Genomic DNA, 16,965 nt, shown 5'->3' on the forward strand with positions numbered 1-16,965 from the left:
CCTAGTAAAAGAATCAAATTGTTGCAGGTCTTTTGTGTCATAAAGAAAAGGAACAGAACTGGTTATAAATAGAGCTGAAATTTTAGTATTTCGGTGCAGGTATTGTGCCTTTTACTGCTTTTATGCCTAACATTTAGAGTACTTTAAACTGGGATAACATATTTATGGTTATGATTGTGCATGAATTGTATTGTCTGACTCCAACAAGTTTCTATGACAACTTTATCATATTAAAAATAACTTTGTACAATTTTTTTGGGCATTGTTTAGATTCAGTGAACGAGGACATACCTTGCTCTGATTTCATACTGTGACATGGAAAGTGTGTGGCTCTGCATGCATGACTGGGTGTTTTATGACCGGACACATTATAATCGTACCTGATACGAAATATGACAGAAGAAAAATTGATAACCCTAAACGTCCAAGGGGTCTCTTAAAATTGGCATGACGCCAGGATCAACGCAGGTGTCCGACCGTACGTGTTTTGCAACATGTATTAGAGATGGGTAATTTCTTGTTTATAGCGGATGTTTACAGGCGAGATGTGAAGAATAAAAAGGCTGCATTCTGATCATGAATTGAGGTGTTGTGCATGGTTATTGGGATTCCATAGGGATTTATCTTTCTCATATGGAATTCTGTGTTAGCCTTTCATTTGTGTACCTCGACACGCAATGTCAATAAGGAAATACTCAATGTCAAGTGAAGAAAAAAGACACTTTGGGAAGTTGTTCAACCAGCTTATAATAGAGAAAGTGTTGCCTACTTTGGGTGTTGGAAGTGATTTGAATGAATAAATCTCACTTTTGTACAAAGCAATATGATGAGGGTTTGGTTGAGCTGCAATTGGGGAAATGGGTAAGGACTCTTGGGTGGGAGACTTGACAAGGAAGTTAGGTAGGGAAGATGGTCAGTGGGGTCCACTCATCAGTCGTCAGTGAAAAGGAAATATATAGCTCTTCTGTTAGATATTCTATTTGTCTGATTTTCCACCAAAAGATTTCGAACTATAAATGATGTGAATAAAAAAACAGACTATAAATCATCAAAATTTAAAAAAAAAAAGTCCAAAATGACAAATTATTATGGGAATACTGTTGTTTTCTCTTTAAAAACCGATTGACCCTGACCTGAGATTTTGAAATATAAACAAAGATATGATATTATTATACAAAGATGATAAAGATGGCAATTGAATACCCTGGATCATCCTTAAAGTCACTAGAAATTGGCTGTTATCCATCTGGAACACCATAGTGTATTGTGTATGGTAATCTGCCATAGTATTAGACTTCAAAGATTGTGACCTTTATATTGTGGAGTAACTGAGTTGGTATATAGGGGGACATTATGCTTGACAGGTAAAAAATAGTATTAAAAAAAATGGTTGTTCCTCCACAATGACTGAATCATGGAGTTCGACCACCAACAGTTTGCTCAGAATTATTTACTATTTTGTCAAGTGTCAATACAATGTCCCAGATTTGGTGAGAAAATGGGTACACATACTAGAGCTCAAATTCCAAGTGAAATTATATTTGTTCAGTATCGAATAGACGGGGCAAAAAAAAATGAGCCCAAATCTCACTTTTCATTGACACCAATTTGGGAGCCTGCATTCGTGTATTGAATCAGTGTAAAATGATAAGTGTGTGTAATATGAGTTTGTATGCCCAGAATGCAAAGGTTAATTTGATTGCATTGAAACATGTACACATTTGTGTGAACTGTGTCCCTGGGAGGTAGGCATAAAGGGGTGCTTGTAGTAATTTGAAATCAATATTGACCAAATGAATCACCTTCAAAATACGTATTGCATTTGACTTTTCCATTAGGCATCATAAAGCACAGAATTTGATGAATTTTAAATTTACAAAGTGAACTTGCGGTTTCTAAATTTTTTTTCGCTGCACGTTTCTGCCCATTTGTTAGAAAATATGAGACAAGTCAGTCAGGAAATTTGTTGTTGTATCTATCACTACATTGTGTAAGCATGTGTGTATTTTTCATAGCATTTGACAGCGCGCAGATTGAAATAAAAAACTACCCATATATTTTGCATAAAGGGATATCAAATTTCCAATTAACAAAATGACTTTTGATTAGGAAAATTACAAAACAAAGAAATGATCAGATATATACATGTACACAAGTGCATATTGAATGGAACAGAAATTACTAGCATTAAGGTTATACTAAACTTTGCAATGATCGATCCAGAATGAGACTGCATGTAGCCCCCTTTAAAATTATCTATTTCTGGAAATAAATATCGAGAGAGAAACATAAACTACGTCTAAAAGCTGAAAGTGTAAGGGTTATTATTATGCTTGAATTTTCCACTTGGCTCAAAAAAGAAATGTACTTTTCAAACATTTCAATTTTTTTTCAATATTTTGAGCATCAAGATTTTTGGGAACACGGCCATAATTTCTCAGTGGAAGTGGCGATTTTGTTGGGAACTACGACACACATTACAAACAAGTCAATAAAAGAATGTGCATATTCATTCTTGATATTGCTTGTCTCGATTTGTTTTAGTAAGCTTACATGTTTGCCGAATTTGAAGTAAAATGGCCTCCACTTGTATGTTGTTTTGTAACCAGTAATAACAATTCCGTGCACGATTTCATAGACAAAATTCTGACCTACATTATTTCTATAAACCCTCTTCTATATGCAGGTGCTATTTAAATTTTTATTTCGATAGCAGAAAATTGAGATATTTGCTATTTTTCCGACTTCTCTGCTGTCAAATTGTCTAGTTTCGCGATAAAAAGATACAGCGAAATCAATTTTTTTAGAACCATTTCACCTCGTTTGACTTGTGCTTTGAAGTACAAACTTCAAAATTGATATAGTGATTCTATATTTCAAGCTGCGCATACTGTGTTTTTCTTACCTCTGATTGTCGCTGCTCAAGGCCAAAAGTCGAAATTTTTTGGACAAAAGTGACACTCTCATTTTTTTTTTAAACACGCTGTTTACGTGTACTGACGGGCTCTATTTGCCCGATAAAGTGGTGTTGCCGAGTTTGGATTTTAAAATATTTAGGTATTTTCTAGCTTAAAATCTAGCGCCAATGAACCTGGTGCATGGGAGGGAAAATGTTGTGGGGGGGTAGTTAGGTAGCGAAAAAAAATGTGCACATTTTCATGCTTGCTGCGCTTGCAACAGGTAGATATTTAGAAATCTATTTAAGGTATGGGTATGAAAATTGGGGATCCCAAAAAATTGGCATATAGGCCTAGGCCTATGCAAAGGGGTGGGGCATTTTCGGCAGGCCAAGGGGAGGGCCACAAAATGTGGCAGTCCAGGGGGTGCGGACAAGTGATTTTTGGCTGGCGAGACGGAGGCAAGCGATTTTAGCGAGTCGCTTGGAAATTTTGGCTTATAATTAGTAGGCTAATACCGGTACTGATTGCACAGCCTTTTGATTTCGAGAACGCAATTTTTTGGCAAGCCGGGGGAGGGAATAAATTTTGGCATGTCGAAAGGGAGGAAGAATGACTTTACCTAGCACACATTAAAGGGGCATTTCGTGATCCACAACCTCATACAACCCCATAGGCCTACGTCCTTTCTCACAAGTTAAGATTTTTATACCACTCATCCCGCTCTGGCCACATGTTTAGGAATTTTCACGCAGATCAATTCGTTAAGCAATGGAAAATATTGCCAAATTTGAATTTCGTTTTAAAAGCCTACTCCCCAATAAAAAACACACTAATTTTGGGGGGATTAAAAAAAAGTTCTGTAAAATGAAACAAAAGACTGCCTCAATCTTAATTATTCATTTAAGGCCAGGCCTTCATTTCTGAAAATAGCGGGAGCTCAGTTAGTCCCTGTACTCAGGAGCTTGACAAGGAGCTCAATTACATAATATCAATATTAAACCATAGGAGCAGCTCAATAAATGCCATTGGTAAAATTATTAGGCCTCACGATATTTTATTCGACTGTGATCCGTTTTAATAGGCTATATACACTGTATATACCTTTAAAATTTCTAAAATTGGTGGAATTGAACAAGCTCTAAATTTCTCATACGTCCAGCATAACCAAGGGCAACTGGGGTGGGTGGGAAAGCCCCCTAGCTATGGCCATACCCGTAGTGGCGGAACCAGAATTTTTTTTCGCGGTGCATGGGGGGGAAGTGAATTTGAGACAGGGGCACTTGGAAATCATTGCACTAAATTGCCGCAAAAAGTGGAAAATTACATAATTGTGGGGATTTTGCCTAAAAACTGGGTGGGAAAGAAAAAATATTGGGGAAATACTGCCCCCTCTCTAGCGGCGCCACTGCATATCCATCCATGATGCTAGAATGACGGAAGTTCTGGCGCTGAAATTCAATTTCAATATCACGAGTTTTTATCAGGATTTTACCAAGGGAAGGCGATAGGTGTAGGATTTTGCTGATATACCAGGCAACCCGAGAAAGGAACTGAGGTGTGGCTAAATAAGGGAGTGTTCATTATAAATATTTACCATTATCATACTTTCGACGCCGAGAGCATAATTATTTGAAGCGTACATCGTGTCAGTCACATGGTCACATATTTTCTGTTGAAAGAGAAACGCACATGTCTCTGATTAGCTCGGGGATCCCGGTCGGGGATTCAGCTACTGCGCGCTGCGTGCTGGCCTGTTGTTGTCCCGGGTTGTTGTCGAGTGGAAATGGAAAATTTATGAATGAACTTCCGCAACTTTGCAACATCATCACGCAGCGGCGTAGCTGGGATTTTTTCCAGGAGGGGCAAGACTGTAGGCCCTATGGGCGGGGCCCAAATCCACCAAATTTCCCACTGGGGGCGGGGCCCAAATAGACAATTTTTGCCAGGCTTATTGATAATAATCGTATATGGTAGGCCTATTGAGCTGTATTGCATATCGTTTGGATTCCCCATCTCTCTGGCCCTCCTCTCACCCTCTCTTTTTTTTCTCTTCCCCCTCTTCCCTCTTTTTTCCTTGCACTAGGGGCGGGGGCCCAAATAGGCAATTTTGCAATTGCCCCCCCGACAGCTACGCTACTGTCATCACGGTAGACACACGCGGTAGCCTACAACTACAAGAAAGGTTTACAGACAAATATAGGTCTAGTAGGCCTATCGAAATGTTATATTTTTATATTTTCTGGTGGACGCGAGGAGAATATCATGTCATGGAGGTCCCGGCGCTGGGTTGGGGGGGTCTCAAGGCATTTTGGTATGCCTACCCATGCTTGATTCCGGAGGTTTTTAGCAGGCCCGACCATTTTTTAATAAAAACACCTCGGCGGGTCTCTTCAAAACATTTGTACCAAGGGGATCAAAGTCACCCACATTTGGCCTAATTTGACGCTTTTTTATTGGGCACTTTTGCCAAAATGCGCCCAAAAGTTGGTCTTCGCTGTAAACCCACCCATCATAGTCGTTGAAAAGGGTAGGCCTACCCCAAAACTGTGGCACATCCACGAACCCGAGGGAGAGACCTCCGCGGGTAAAAACACACCTCTAGCGGGACCAGATTTATAATTTAAAATAGGCCTACATTTTGGAAGCCAGTCATCACGACAAAAGCGGGCCATGGTAGTGTTAATGGTATTAACACTTTGATTTTAGGCTTAAATGATGAGTGTAGGCCTATAAATTGCAAATTTGCACACAAACCGGGGGAACCTTCTCAAGTTGGTTTGGGTAAGGATGTGAGGCTGTGACTCAAAAAACTACGGTATGCGATTTTAAACCAAATTTGAATAAAACAGACCCAAAATTGTATCAACTTTTGGACTGAAAGTTTTCAAAATTTTTACTTTTTCGAGAAAATCATTGAAAAATACCCTTCTTAAACCTAATTTTCAAGACACCGAGGGTCAATAAAATCATGGCTAAAAATACAACAGAGTCTAAACTAAATGGCTGAAAATGCACCCCAAATCTGCCGCACATCACGACAATCAAGTATTTCAGCTTATAGATTTTGAAAATTGTCGCAATAAAATAGGCCCGAACTTATCCCAAATTATCCCCGAAAAAATATTTTTTGCAGGTGAGGTTGGAGTCTTATTATTTTTATTCTCAGAGAGGATAGGGGTTGATATTTTAGCAGGGTACAGTTTGTCTTGTTTTTGTTTTGTTTTTGACGTTGAAGTTCCAGATTCTTTTTTTTTTTTTTTTTTATCATTTATTACTTATACCCTTTACGTGTGGGAAAATGACACACGGCAGCTACAGAGAAGCCACGAAAAAACTCCTGTGAAGTGCATGAAAATGACCCGAAAATGTGCCAACAGAAACACCCGAACAGGAAGATAAAACAAAAAAACAAAACCAAAAACCCAGGAAATTTCCCGAAATAAGTTCTAAATTCTTTGTCCCCACTAAAATATATTATGAACACTCCCTTATGAAGTCTGCCCTCTTCCGGCTATTCTGGTAGTAGGCGTTGACAATTACCTTACGCGATTACCATATTTTTGAAGCATGTTTGAACCCGATTTGTTCTCTATTCACATTTTTAACGTTGCAAGTAACATTTCAAGACCTCTATTTGTGACAGGTATTTAATTATCTTGCTAGAGATGTGCCTAAAGTTGAAATTCAATATTTCGGATCGCAAAGATCGAGAGATATAAAGTTGCTGAATATCAGTTTAACACCATGGATCATATGGGCGTTGTATATGAACGATTATGATAGCTAAGCAAAATGGCTGGGATACAGGTTGTATAAATACTACATGAATATTCATGAACTATACAGATTCCATTCTTCTCTAATAATAAAGATGTCAATCACTCTCCTAGACGACAGTTGCTTGGCGCTTGTAAACAAATCGAATAATAGTGCTTGACAAGAGCTAAAAAATAGGCTAAAACACATTTTCACACATTTTTTCCTCGGATTTTTTATTTCACATGATAAGTAGACATATTTTCTTACGTATAAGGTAATAATATATTTTTCTGGAGGTAAAGCCCTTCAACACTTTGTTTAACCTTAAGTAATTGTATTACTTTAAAAGTTGTAAACAGCTTCTTTATCAGCATTATGTATCAATTTAGGAAGTCCCAAGCATTAAAAGATGCAAACAACACCAAGCGTGCAAATAAGAGAGCTTGTGCCAGGGGCCACTTTGGCAAAAAAGTGGCCCCTGGTTCACCAAGATTTGGAGGAACCAGGGGCCATTTCCAATTACCAAGGGGCCAATAAAAATAAAGATGTGCTGGATGAGTTAAATAAGCACTAGTTGCTTTGAATTTGATATTTTTGGTTCACTATCTAGGGGGCAAGCAGGGGGCCAGTTTTGTGAGAAAAGTGTCCCCTGGTCAACTACAATTGAGATGGAACCAGGGGCCATTTCAGAGTTTCTGGGGGCCAAACAGCTCCCGTCTCCCACTTAATTTCACCCTTGAACAACACCATTGTTTGTTGATTGTTGTGCAACTTCAGCAAGTGCTGCTATTTAATTTGTATGTTGTAGCTGACAGGATTGCAAAACTGTTCCAAATTCACTCTTACTTTCTTGATCAAGTTCTCGGGATCTCTCTCATATAACATCTAGAGAAAGTTCCTTATTCTCATGGGGGATTAGGATAATTTGAAGTCAAATCAAGACCCATCTACATGGACTGGACTTGAGGGTAAGCTATAAATACATTACACGATTTAGTCATTCAGCTAGCTGCAAGGGCTTTTTTTTTCTTCTTCCAATCTTCACAATAGCTCCAAATGGCTTTAGGAAATTGAAAGGGAGAGAAAATGTACAAATTGTTGCGGTACCCAATACTGATGTAAGAAGATTGACAGAATAATAGCCCGTAAGGTCCTGTTATGGAATTGAAAAGAAATAAATATGACCAGGTTATTGTCGTAGATGTGCTTGGAATTTAAATAAAGCATTATGGGTGGCGTGGAGGAAGATACCTAGTGCCAGAGGATAGGGTTACTTTGATTCATTTTGTGAATTGTGTTTTGTCTGAGCCTGAAAGATAACCCATCAAATTTGACCATTTATGAAGGGACATGAAGCTATGCTGGCACACAAGTACAGAAAATGTGATTTCCGCTTTTGAGTGGCCACAGCGTAAATGACCGCACTTTTTCGAGGTAAATTTGGCTGAAAAGTGATCTCAAAAGTGGCGCCAGTATTTCCTGCAGGTCTCGGGTTGCATTTCCAGTGCACGCTCATTTGTTTGCTGTTCATCTTTAATACATCACATTTGAGCTGAGATTGATTTGTTACTTTCCATGCATGTCAAATTACCTGAAGTTTGATGTTATTTGAATTAGTTTTGAATTAAAATGAATTTCCATCTATATCTAAGAACAGCAGGTGTGAATGAAGGTGTAAGTTTCCTGTACATTGCTTGGTTAGGTTGGTTTAAGTACTCCTGATCTCATGCACATGTACGCAGTTCAGTCTTGTCTAGCTTACTGTGTGGGTCTTTCGATCAATGGGTACGGTATCATAAATCTGAGATTCCATCCAAATGCTCTTGAGCTCAAACAACTGTGGCACATTACCAGGAACTGGTAACTTTGCCTCCCAAGTCGAAATCAATGGTGTTAATTATAACAAAAACCATTTGGTTAAAAAGTGTTTAGATTTTCCAAGGTCATTTTGACATCTTGCAAAGTCCCTGGAATGGACAAGAGAGAAGTTACCCGCAAGGTCATCATCGATGAGTCACATTGTTAGAAGAGCTGATTAAATTCAAGTCACCTACGACTGGAGTGGGGGAAAGAGAAGACCATTGAAGAAACTCTAGCTGTGATATGGAGTAATGGTGTTGCCGAAGGCAATATGATGTCCAGTGTACTTACTATGTGAATGTACGGTGTGTGTAGTATGCAGTCAATGTTTCATCCATAGGTCTTGTTAGTGTTTTAAATTGAGCTCATGGGGGTGATTAATTCATGAGAGATCAGTTTTTACATTTGCATATGTAAATTATAATTTACAAACACATCAATCATGATTGTGAATGGGATGACCTGGATATGAACTTGATATATAATGATTCTTGAGAATAGGGGGTAATATCAACTTGAATTTTGCATCTTTTGAACCAGATAGTTGAATTTCCTCAAAAAGTCTTCATAAAAGCATATCAATAATTCACAGCTGGGTCAAGTGTTATTCATGTATTCAGAGCAAGGACCACCAAAATGTAGGAATTTGAAATTCAGAAAATGAAGTGAAATACTGCATATATATTTCATTTCATTGCTTAGTGTGATAGATGTGCTGAAGCATGTTCAGTCTTGTGTTTAAAAGGTTTCCATCTCTCTCAAGAACAAATCACAACTTATTCAAATTGTGTGATATTTTGGCACCAAAATTTCCATCAAAGGTGTTTTTAAATTGGGTAGTGTTAGCTGCTTTAAGTATTTTTTACATTACACGTACAGAAGTACACCTTATATTGCGTACAAGTTACAAAGCAGGTGCATTTGTTAATGCAGTGGTGAGACTGTATCATGTGTACTGAGTTTGTCAGCATATGGTTTTACCAACATTATATATTCCCTTATGACTTTTCTCTAGTGAACCAAAGTACTTGGTCATGGGATGTAACATTCATGTGCATGTACAAGTACATGAAACCTCAACTGATGCGTATCACTTTAAAATGATAAAAGAATTGGATAGATAAAAGTAATCATAACATTGAGACTAGAATTTATCCCTTTACCCTAAGATAAGATTGTATCACACGTAATGAAATTGGAAATAAAGAAATTAGACATTGAAATAATATTCATAGTTAAGCATCTAATATGGCACATGATTTCAAGTTGATGCTGGCAGCAAAATTGATATCATCTGAAGAATGCATAGGTGTAAGCATATAAATACAATTTGATCAATTATCTGGAATTCCCCCATTAGATACAATCGAAAAAAAATGGTAACTTGTTGTCCAACAGTAGCTTCAAAAAATCTTTATTGATTGATTAAAACTATTGGGTTGTAAACCTGGTCAATAAATGGTTAAATTGCTATATAAAGAAGAGGAAATTGACAGGTTTGATTGGAATTGCCTTTTTGTGTTCATTTGTTGCACTAGTGAAATCAATAGGGGTCTACAGGGTATTGACCTGCGTAGATTCTGGCCATTTATTGATCTCTAGTACTCCAGGTGTGGCGACCTTCTTGGCCATTGGTTATAGCGATATAAGTGTTTACTTGTCGGAACTGACCTTCAAAGATAATAATAATATTTGGTCGCATTGGAAGGATTAATATTGAATTTTTAATTGAATTAAAAACATAGAATGCAGTAAGGTGCATTAAAGTGAATCTGATATATTTAGTAAATATTATAAAGTGCATAATATTCAAAGTAAGTATTTGCTGTCTACTGAAGATAACTTAACTCTGTGAAGTTTAGTATGAACATGATTTTGTATGTGCTATCTAATGAAGATAGAAATTAATTTAAGATGACATTTGTTTGTGCTATATCTTTGCTGTCTACTGAAAATATAGTCATACATGTATGGCAAATTATGTGTGCTATCTACTAAAGATAGTATGAACAGAACATATATGTGCTATCTACTGAGGATAGGTCTTTAAGCAAGTTTGTGCTATCTACTGAAGATAGGTATTGAACTTGAAGCAAGCTATGTGCTATCTACTAAAGACAGCATGAAAGTAACATTTGTACTATCTACTGAAGATAGGTATTGAAGCAAGTTTGTGCTATCTACTGAAGATTGGTATTTAAAAAGCTAAAGGTGTTATCTACTGAAGATAGAGAGTAAAGGAATATCTATTGAAGATACCATTTAAAAATAAATGACTTGTTGTGGTTATAAGCCAGACTGGTTTCTTATTTCCTTGCTCAGATCAAATTGTTCTGTCTTGAGTATATTTCAGTAATGATGTTTCTCTATCTGGAATGTGGTAAAATTCCATACAAATGTAGACTGTCTGAATCTCACAGCACTTGTTTTAGGACAATTTTTAATACATTCTTTTCCAATAAATTATCTTATTCACACTGATTTGCTGCAAATTCTAATTTATAATTTCTATTTAGATTAAAGGAGATCACAACTTGCTTTTTCAAATAAGATTAGTTTGTTGGGATTACACGTCAAGCTGTCATGAAGACCTACTGATTTATTAGCACTTGGCCGAGAAAATCTTATCAATTGGGGTTGATGCGTTTTATATTACCACATATTAGACCTTTGATAGATTTTTCTTTAGAATTCAAGTACCCTTAATGTTGTTATTTAATTTGTCTTGCCCCAGGTTAGGAGGTATTGGCTTACTGTCATTTCATAGCCCATGGGGTAGGAGCAATTAATCAATACTGATTAAATCTTACCGTCCGTGCAATGTGGCATCGGAACCTTTGTGTCTCTCCACATACCAGTGCTCATCCCCTGGTTTGAGTTCCAAATGTCACACTGTTAATACTTCCGTAACAGAACTTGATTCTATAGTTAGCTAATGTGATTTTGGGCTTCAATTGCTTCTAAAAGATGGATAACCGTAACAAAATACGTCATTTTGACCAAATATGGCAAGCTGATGACTCGACTGAGGCATGATTTGAATTACGAGTAACTATCTGCATAACAGCCCTGAGCAATGTGAAGACTGAAAATTCACTTGTCAGATTTTCCCACTTGCTTGTGAAAATGAAATTGTTAGTGTTATAGAAAATGAAGGGAAATTAACCAAAATAATGGTGGTAATGAACATGGAAGGGCACCAAGATATCATTTTTTAAACATTCAATTCACAAATTTGGAGTACATGTTAAAATGTTTTAAAGCTAATATGAAGACACACATTTCATTTATCAAGTTGATTGTATGTTAAGTACAAGAGGCTCTTGAATTTTAAAATGAAGGATGTTTCTGGGTCACAATAAACCTTATTACAAAGCAATAGGGAATTCAACTCCCACTTGTAGGTTAGACAAATGCACTTGTTGATCTGATCAAATCATTACCATAAACCAATTACTGATTTTGTTTTTCCTGCAAAGGCTAACTGGCGTGACCTGACCTGGAATCTTTAAAAATATTTCGAGTACCATCAGAGCCAATATAACATCTTTATTCTAAAGCCATTAGAGCTAATTAAAGACCCATTTTAGATAATAGTTGTTGAAGTCAAGCATCATTTACCAAGATGATAAGTCATTTTTGATGCAAAGTATTAGTAGACTGTTCAAAATGTTGATTGTCTTTCCTCTATTTAAGCCAAATCTGTCTACTAAGTTTTAGAGATTTGAATTGTATATATTGATATTTTAAGGATAAAATGCATGATTGATATAAATTTGTTATCAGAACAGAGAAGGGCACACCTGCAGATTCACCTTTATTGTGCCTTATCTGATGTATACTTAGTTAAGTTAAAGTCTTGTTCATTTTCAGTCCTCTGAATTGACCAGGTGCTAAACTGTCTGAAAGCGCACTAGGTACTGAAAGGGTGTTTTTGCAGCATTGTATACAATGTATTTCATTTGAAACTGATACATGCAGTATATGTTATACATTTTTTAATAATCATGTTGTTTTCATTCTCTATTTTTACCCCCTTCAGATTGTCCAGTTGATTGGTCAGATCATGCCATTTGGTGGCCAGAGAGAAATATGTGGCTCAAGAGGACAGGATCCACGCTTGACCAGTGTGGTGTTCAAGCCGACGCCAAACTATGGTTTACCCTATGCACAAACACTACGTGTACAGATGCCTGATATGCAGCTCATTGATATGAGAGTAGACTTTTCAGAGAATATTTTCAAATCTGTTATGGAACTCGGCAAAGAGTTAGGTGAGTGACAAGCGACAAGGAAAAATCTGCGCTTGAGCAGCATTTAGAGAATAAAGGTATTGTTTTTAGCCACTGGAGTGCATCTATCGTCTCATATAACACGGGCGATATCATTATTTAATATAAAACAACGAGGCGAAGCCGAGTTGTTTTACGCCAAAAATAATGATGTCGCCCGTGTTATATGAGACGATAGATGCATGACAGCGGCTAAAAACAATACCTTTATTCTCATTCTTAAACACTTCAATTTAAATAGAAATATCATAAGTATTACAAATTTTAATCAAATTAGATCCTACATTTTACAAGGAACTACCTAGAGCTTAAAATCGACCAGTCCCGTTGTTGCTACGCGTCTCCGATTGGTTCAAATAGCGAGTACGCGTATCGCATTGATGCACACGCGCTGACCCGTGTGATATCGTGTCATATCACACGGGTAAGAACCAATAAGATTGCAGGAACGTTCTCAAGTGTTTAAGAATGTATTATATACAGGACATGGCACATACTTTGTATGAAAATTTACATTTTAAACAAAATATTTAAAATGAAGATTATCCAGTGTATACGGTACATTTTCCACCCTGATGTGGCAGCGACGCACCTTCAAATCGCTAGCGCTTGCTCACAGCGCTAGCGTCTTAAAGACGGTGCATAGATACACGCGCACAAAACTGCACTGCCACATCGGGGTGCAAAATGGTATAGAGTGAAACAATCCTATTCCTGGCAGACAGACTGACAAACATGGTGGAATACTCATTTTTTCATTCAATTTCAATGTTAAGTGTGAAAATGGGTCAGTTGGATGAGATACAAACCAGGGAATTGTAAACAGATACCACTGGACATTGTATATTAATTTCAAGCAGATGGTACCATCTGAAAGAGACAGTCCCAAGATTAATTCAACTCAACCTGATGCTATGGACCACTATGGCCTCATCCCTATGGCAGAGTTCAATAACCTCAATTAAATAATCATAGTGCAAAATTAAACCTCAACTTGCAGAGTATGAGTTTTTGTACTCAAATTTTCAAAGGTCATTCAATGAAAGTGCAAATGTATTGGGGTTAAAGAACTGTGCCCCTGATAGATAGCATGTTGTGAATCCTAGTGTGAGAGCCCTGATTCACAACTGTGTCAATTTCATACTATGTACAGGTCCAGTGAAGTAGCCACACAGTCAAATTTTCAAAGTGTGTTTATAGTTGCCCATCATTATGTTGCTGAAATAGTGAAAGGATGATGATTAAAAAAAAGGAGAAAATACGTAAAAGACTGAAAAATGATTGTTTGTTCTATTTGCAAACAGTTTTTTACCCTCCCCAGGACCAAGAATCTAAAAGGTAACTTACTGTATAACATGCTTCTTTCTTGTATGTATGTGAGAAGGATTGCAGATAAATGATTGATATAGTATGGTAAGAGATTCTTTCTACTAGACCTAGTCTGTCTTGATAGAGATACCCTTGGCCTTGAGCAAGATTAAGCTACAATGAGCAATATTCAGGATTAGGATGTACCTGAGTGAAATAATGGGTTTATTATAAGTAAGTAAGTAAGTTATTGCTTGTTGTTTTTACTTGGTTGAATTTTTACTGAGCATTCATGTTTAACGTAATTAGGACTTATTCTGTTCAAATTATATGAAAGAAAGTGCAAAGGTGAAGGTTTTATTTTTGAATTTTGATAAGGGGGACAAGAGCTGCAAAAGGTCAATGCCAGGTGAAAAGGAGAATATTAGCCAATTAATTTCAAAGGTGACTTGAGTTAATTTTGATTTTGTTTAACACTAAATGTGTTTTCCCAAAAAGATGAAACTGCAAGGAATTCAGTTATTAAATGAAGTGTAAGGTGTTTTTTTTTTTTGGGGGGAAGAGGTGGGGATAGTTTGTCAGATTGCAGGTTGAGGAAGTTCAGACCCAGGTGCAAAAATAGATTTTTAAATAATGTGAAGATTGACCAAATGTTTTATGCTGATGCTCTTGACCAAGGAATAAAAATTAGTATCCAAAATAGTTTGTTTTATCCGTTACTATGAGCATATAGATGGACATGTTCAATACTGTATTTCGAAAAGAAGCCTAGATTGTAATAGAATGTGTCAAAAAGAATATTCCTTGATCTTATTACATGTTATAACCCTAAAATTGTATCACACCTCCATTGTTTTTTATGCACAGGTGTCCGACATCCAGAGGAGATGTCCTTTTTAACTAAACCAGACAACAAAGGAGGCAGGAATAACAAACATCGAAGGCCAAGTGCTGCCATCAAGAAGGCCAAAGACAAAGATCGTGACTCCATGGCATCAAGCAACAGCAACGAAGCAGCCTCAACAGGTAGTTTGGATGGTATTCCTCCACATACGCCAACAAGAAGACCTTCACCCGGATACAATAGAAGCGGAATTGGTTCAAATGCTAGCACTCCTAACTCACATGGCACTAATGGGAATACCCCTATGTCGGTTTATAGCAGTGGTGGTTCGAACTACAGTGATAGTTTTGAGAATCTCAATACATCATTGATCAACAGTCCGCAGCAGCCTAGCAAGGAAGCACTGGAAGGCCTGTGTAGGCCGGGATCATACAGGGACAAGGCCCGTATCAACTCTGGGTAAGTACCATTTTGACCGGCTGCATTGGAAGTCATGTCTCAAGCATGCCTTGTGTGGAGTTGGTCTTAGCTTTAACTGCAGTGGATTTAGCAAATAAGGATTTTGACTCCCAACATAACCAGTGGGGTAATTAGCCTCTTTGAAGAATGGCGGACATAATAAGAGGGCGATGTTCAGTTTTAGTAAAGCCTTATGAATAGCACCGCCTTCCTATTTTGTCCGCCATTTTTCAAGGAGGCTAATTGAAGGAGAAGTAAGGGAAAAACTTAGTATCTGAAGGATGCAAAAACTGCCCCTCTCCATAGACACATATATGTATAAACTATCAGTGCATGGTGGGGGGGGGAGCTCAAGGGAGTGGGGCTTGGGTCTTGACATAAGATGTCACTGCCCCACCTTCTGATAACACCCTTGGATATAACATAGTAAACTTTTAGCTGTTATGTCTATAATTTATACAGGTATACATAAAACTGCCAAGTAGGTTACTTGAAGATGTCAAAATGAGGGATCAAATGTAGAGCCTGAACATTGCTTACTTCCTTATAAATATTATCTGCAATTTCATCTGAATTTACATAATAAAGAGCTGAATTTGTGTAGCTGCCAAGTCATCAAGAACATAATTTGATACAAAAACAGTAATGTACTTGTTTTGTAGACGGCAGATGTGTGTTCGTTATTTATAGATTCATCTCTAGGATAAATTGAGCGTAGGTTTTATGAGCAGCAGAGACGTTGAACCTTAGTACCCTTTGGGTTGGGTCTCATGAGCTGTTTTTTAGTAGGAACATAAATTACATTCAGTAGTGTATTAGGAATGGAACATAGGGTGATGTTTAATTTGGAGTTGATTGATACAAATTTGTTTTGAAGTCTCAGGCAAATTGAGTGTTACTCAAAAAGTAGGTGCTCACGGGATATATACTCATAATTTCTAGGGTCTGCACTAAAAGTGCTGTAACTCTGGTTCAGATTTTATGTACACTGTCCTACCTACCCAGTTCCCCCCAGTTTTTGAGTCGGTGTCAGTAACCTCTGTGAGCAGTTCAATGGCTGATGTACACATTCATACACATCTAACAGGGTATGATCTAAGCAGACCAAAGGCGACCAGGGCCATAGCTACATAGTGGCAAGTGAGGCAGGTGCCTTGATGGTTTTTGAATGAGTAAATAAAGAAATACACAAGAGATGAAGATATGGATATAAAGAGGTGAACGTCCTTATTACCTCATAATTTTGTTATATCTACTGTATGGCCTTGAAGGAAGCAATTGTTATAGTGCAAAAAACAATCAAATATTAAAAGCTCATCACTTAATCCATCAAGTAGGCCTATAGCGCTATTACTACTAATCCCTGTCTGGTCTCAAGTTAACATCATGTTGGATTTTGCAGTGTCAGATTCGAATTGTGAATGATAATATAATCCATGAAGCGTATACACACGCGTAGAAGGGTGATTTGTCCATACACTCAACGGTGTAAATGCACTGATTTGAATCTGCCAAATGCTGCGAAATCCAACATGGAGTTACT

The 16,965-nt window shown here is 37.3% G+C and overlaps 1 protein-coding gene across 1 annotated transcript in view; it reads left to right on the forward strand.

Moving 5' to 3' along the window:
* LOC140153183 (fermitin family homolog 2-like) overlaps positions 1 to 16,965 on the forward strand; it is a 135,913-nt gene that overhangs the window by 35,793 nt on the left and 83,155 nt on the right. The window contains 3 exon segments of the mRNA XM_072175855.1: positions 12,562 to 12,688; positions 12,690 to 12,793; positions 14,987 to 15,422. Of these exon segments, the coding sequence (XP_072031956.1) occupies positions 12,562 to 12,688; positions 12,690 to 12,793; positions 14,987 to 15,422 (667 nt within the window).

The sequence above is a fragment of the Amphiura filiformis genome, chromosome 5 (assembly GCF_039555335.1).
Source record: "Amphiura filiformis chromosome 5, Afil_fr2py, whole genome shotgun sequence".
Taxonomy (NCBI): Eukaryota; Metazoa; Echinodermata; class Ophiuroidea; order Amphilepidida; family Amphiuridae; genus Amphiura; species Amphiura filiformis.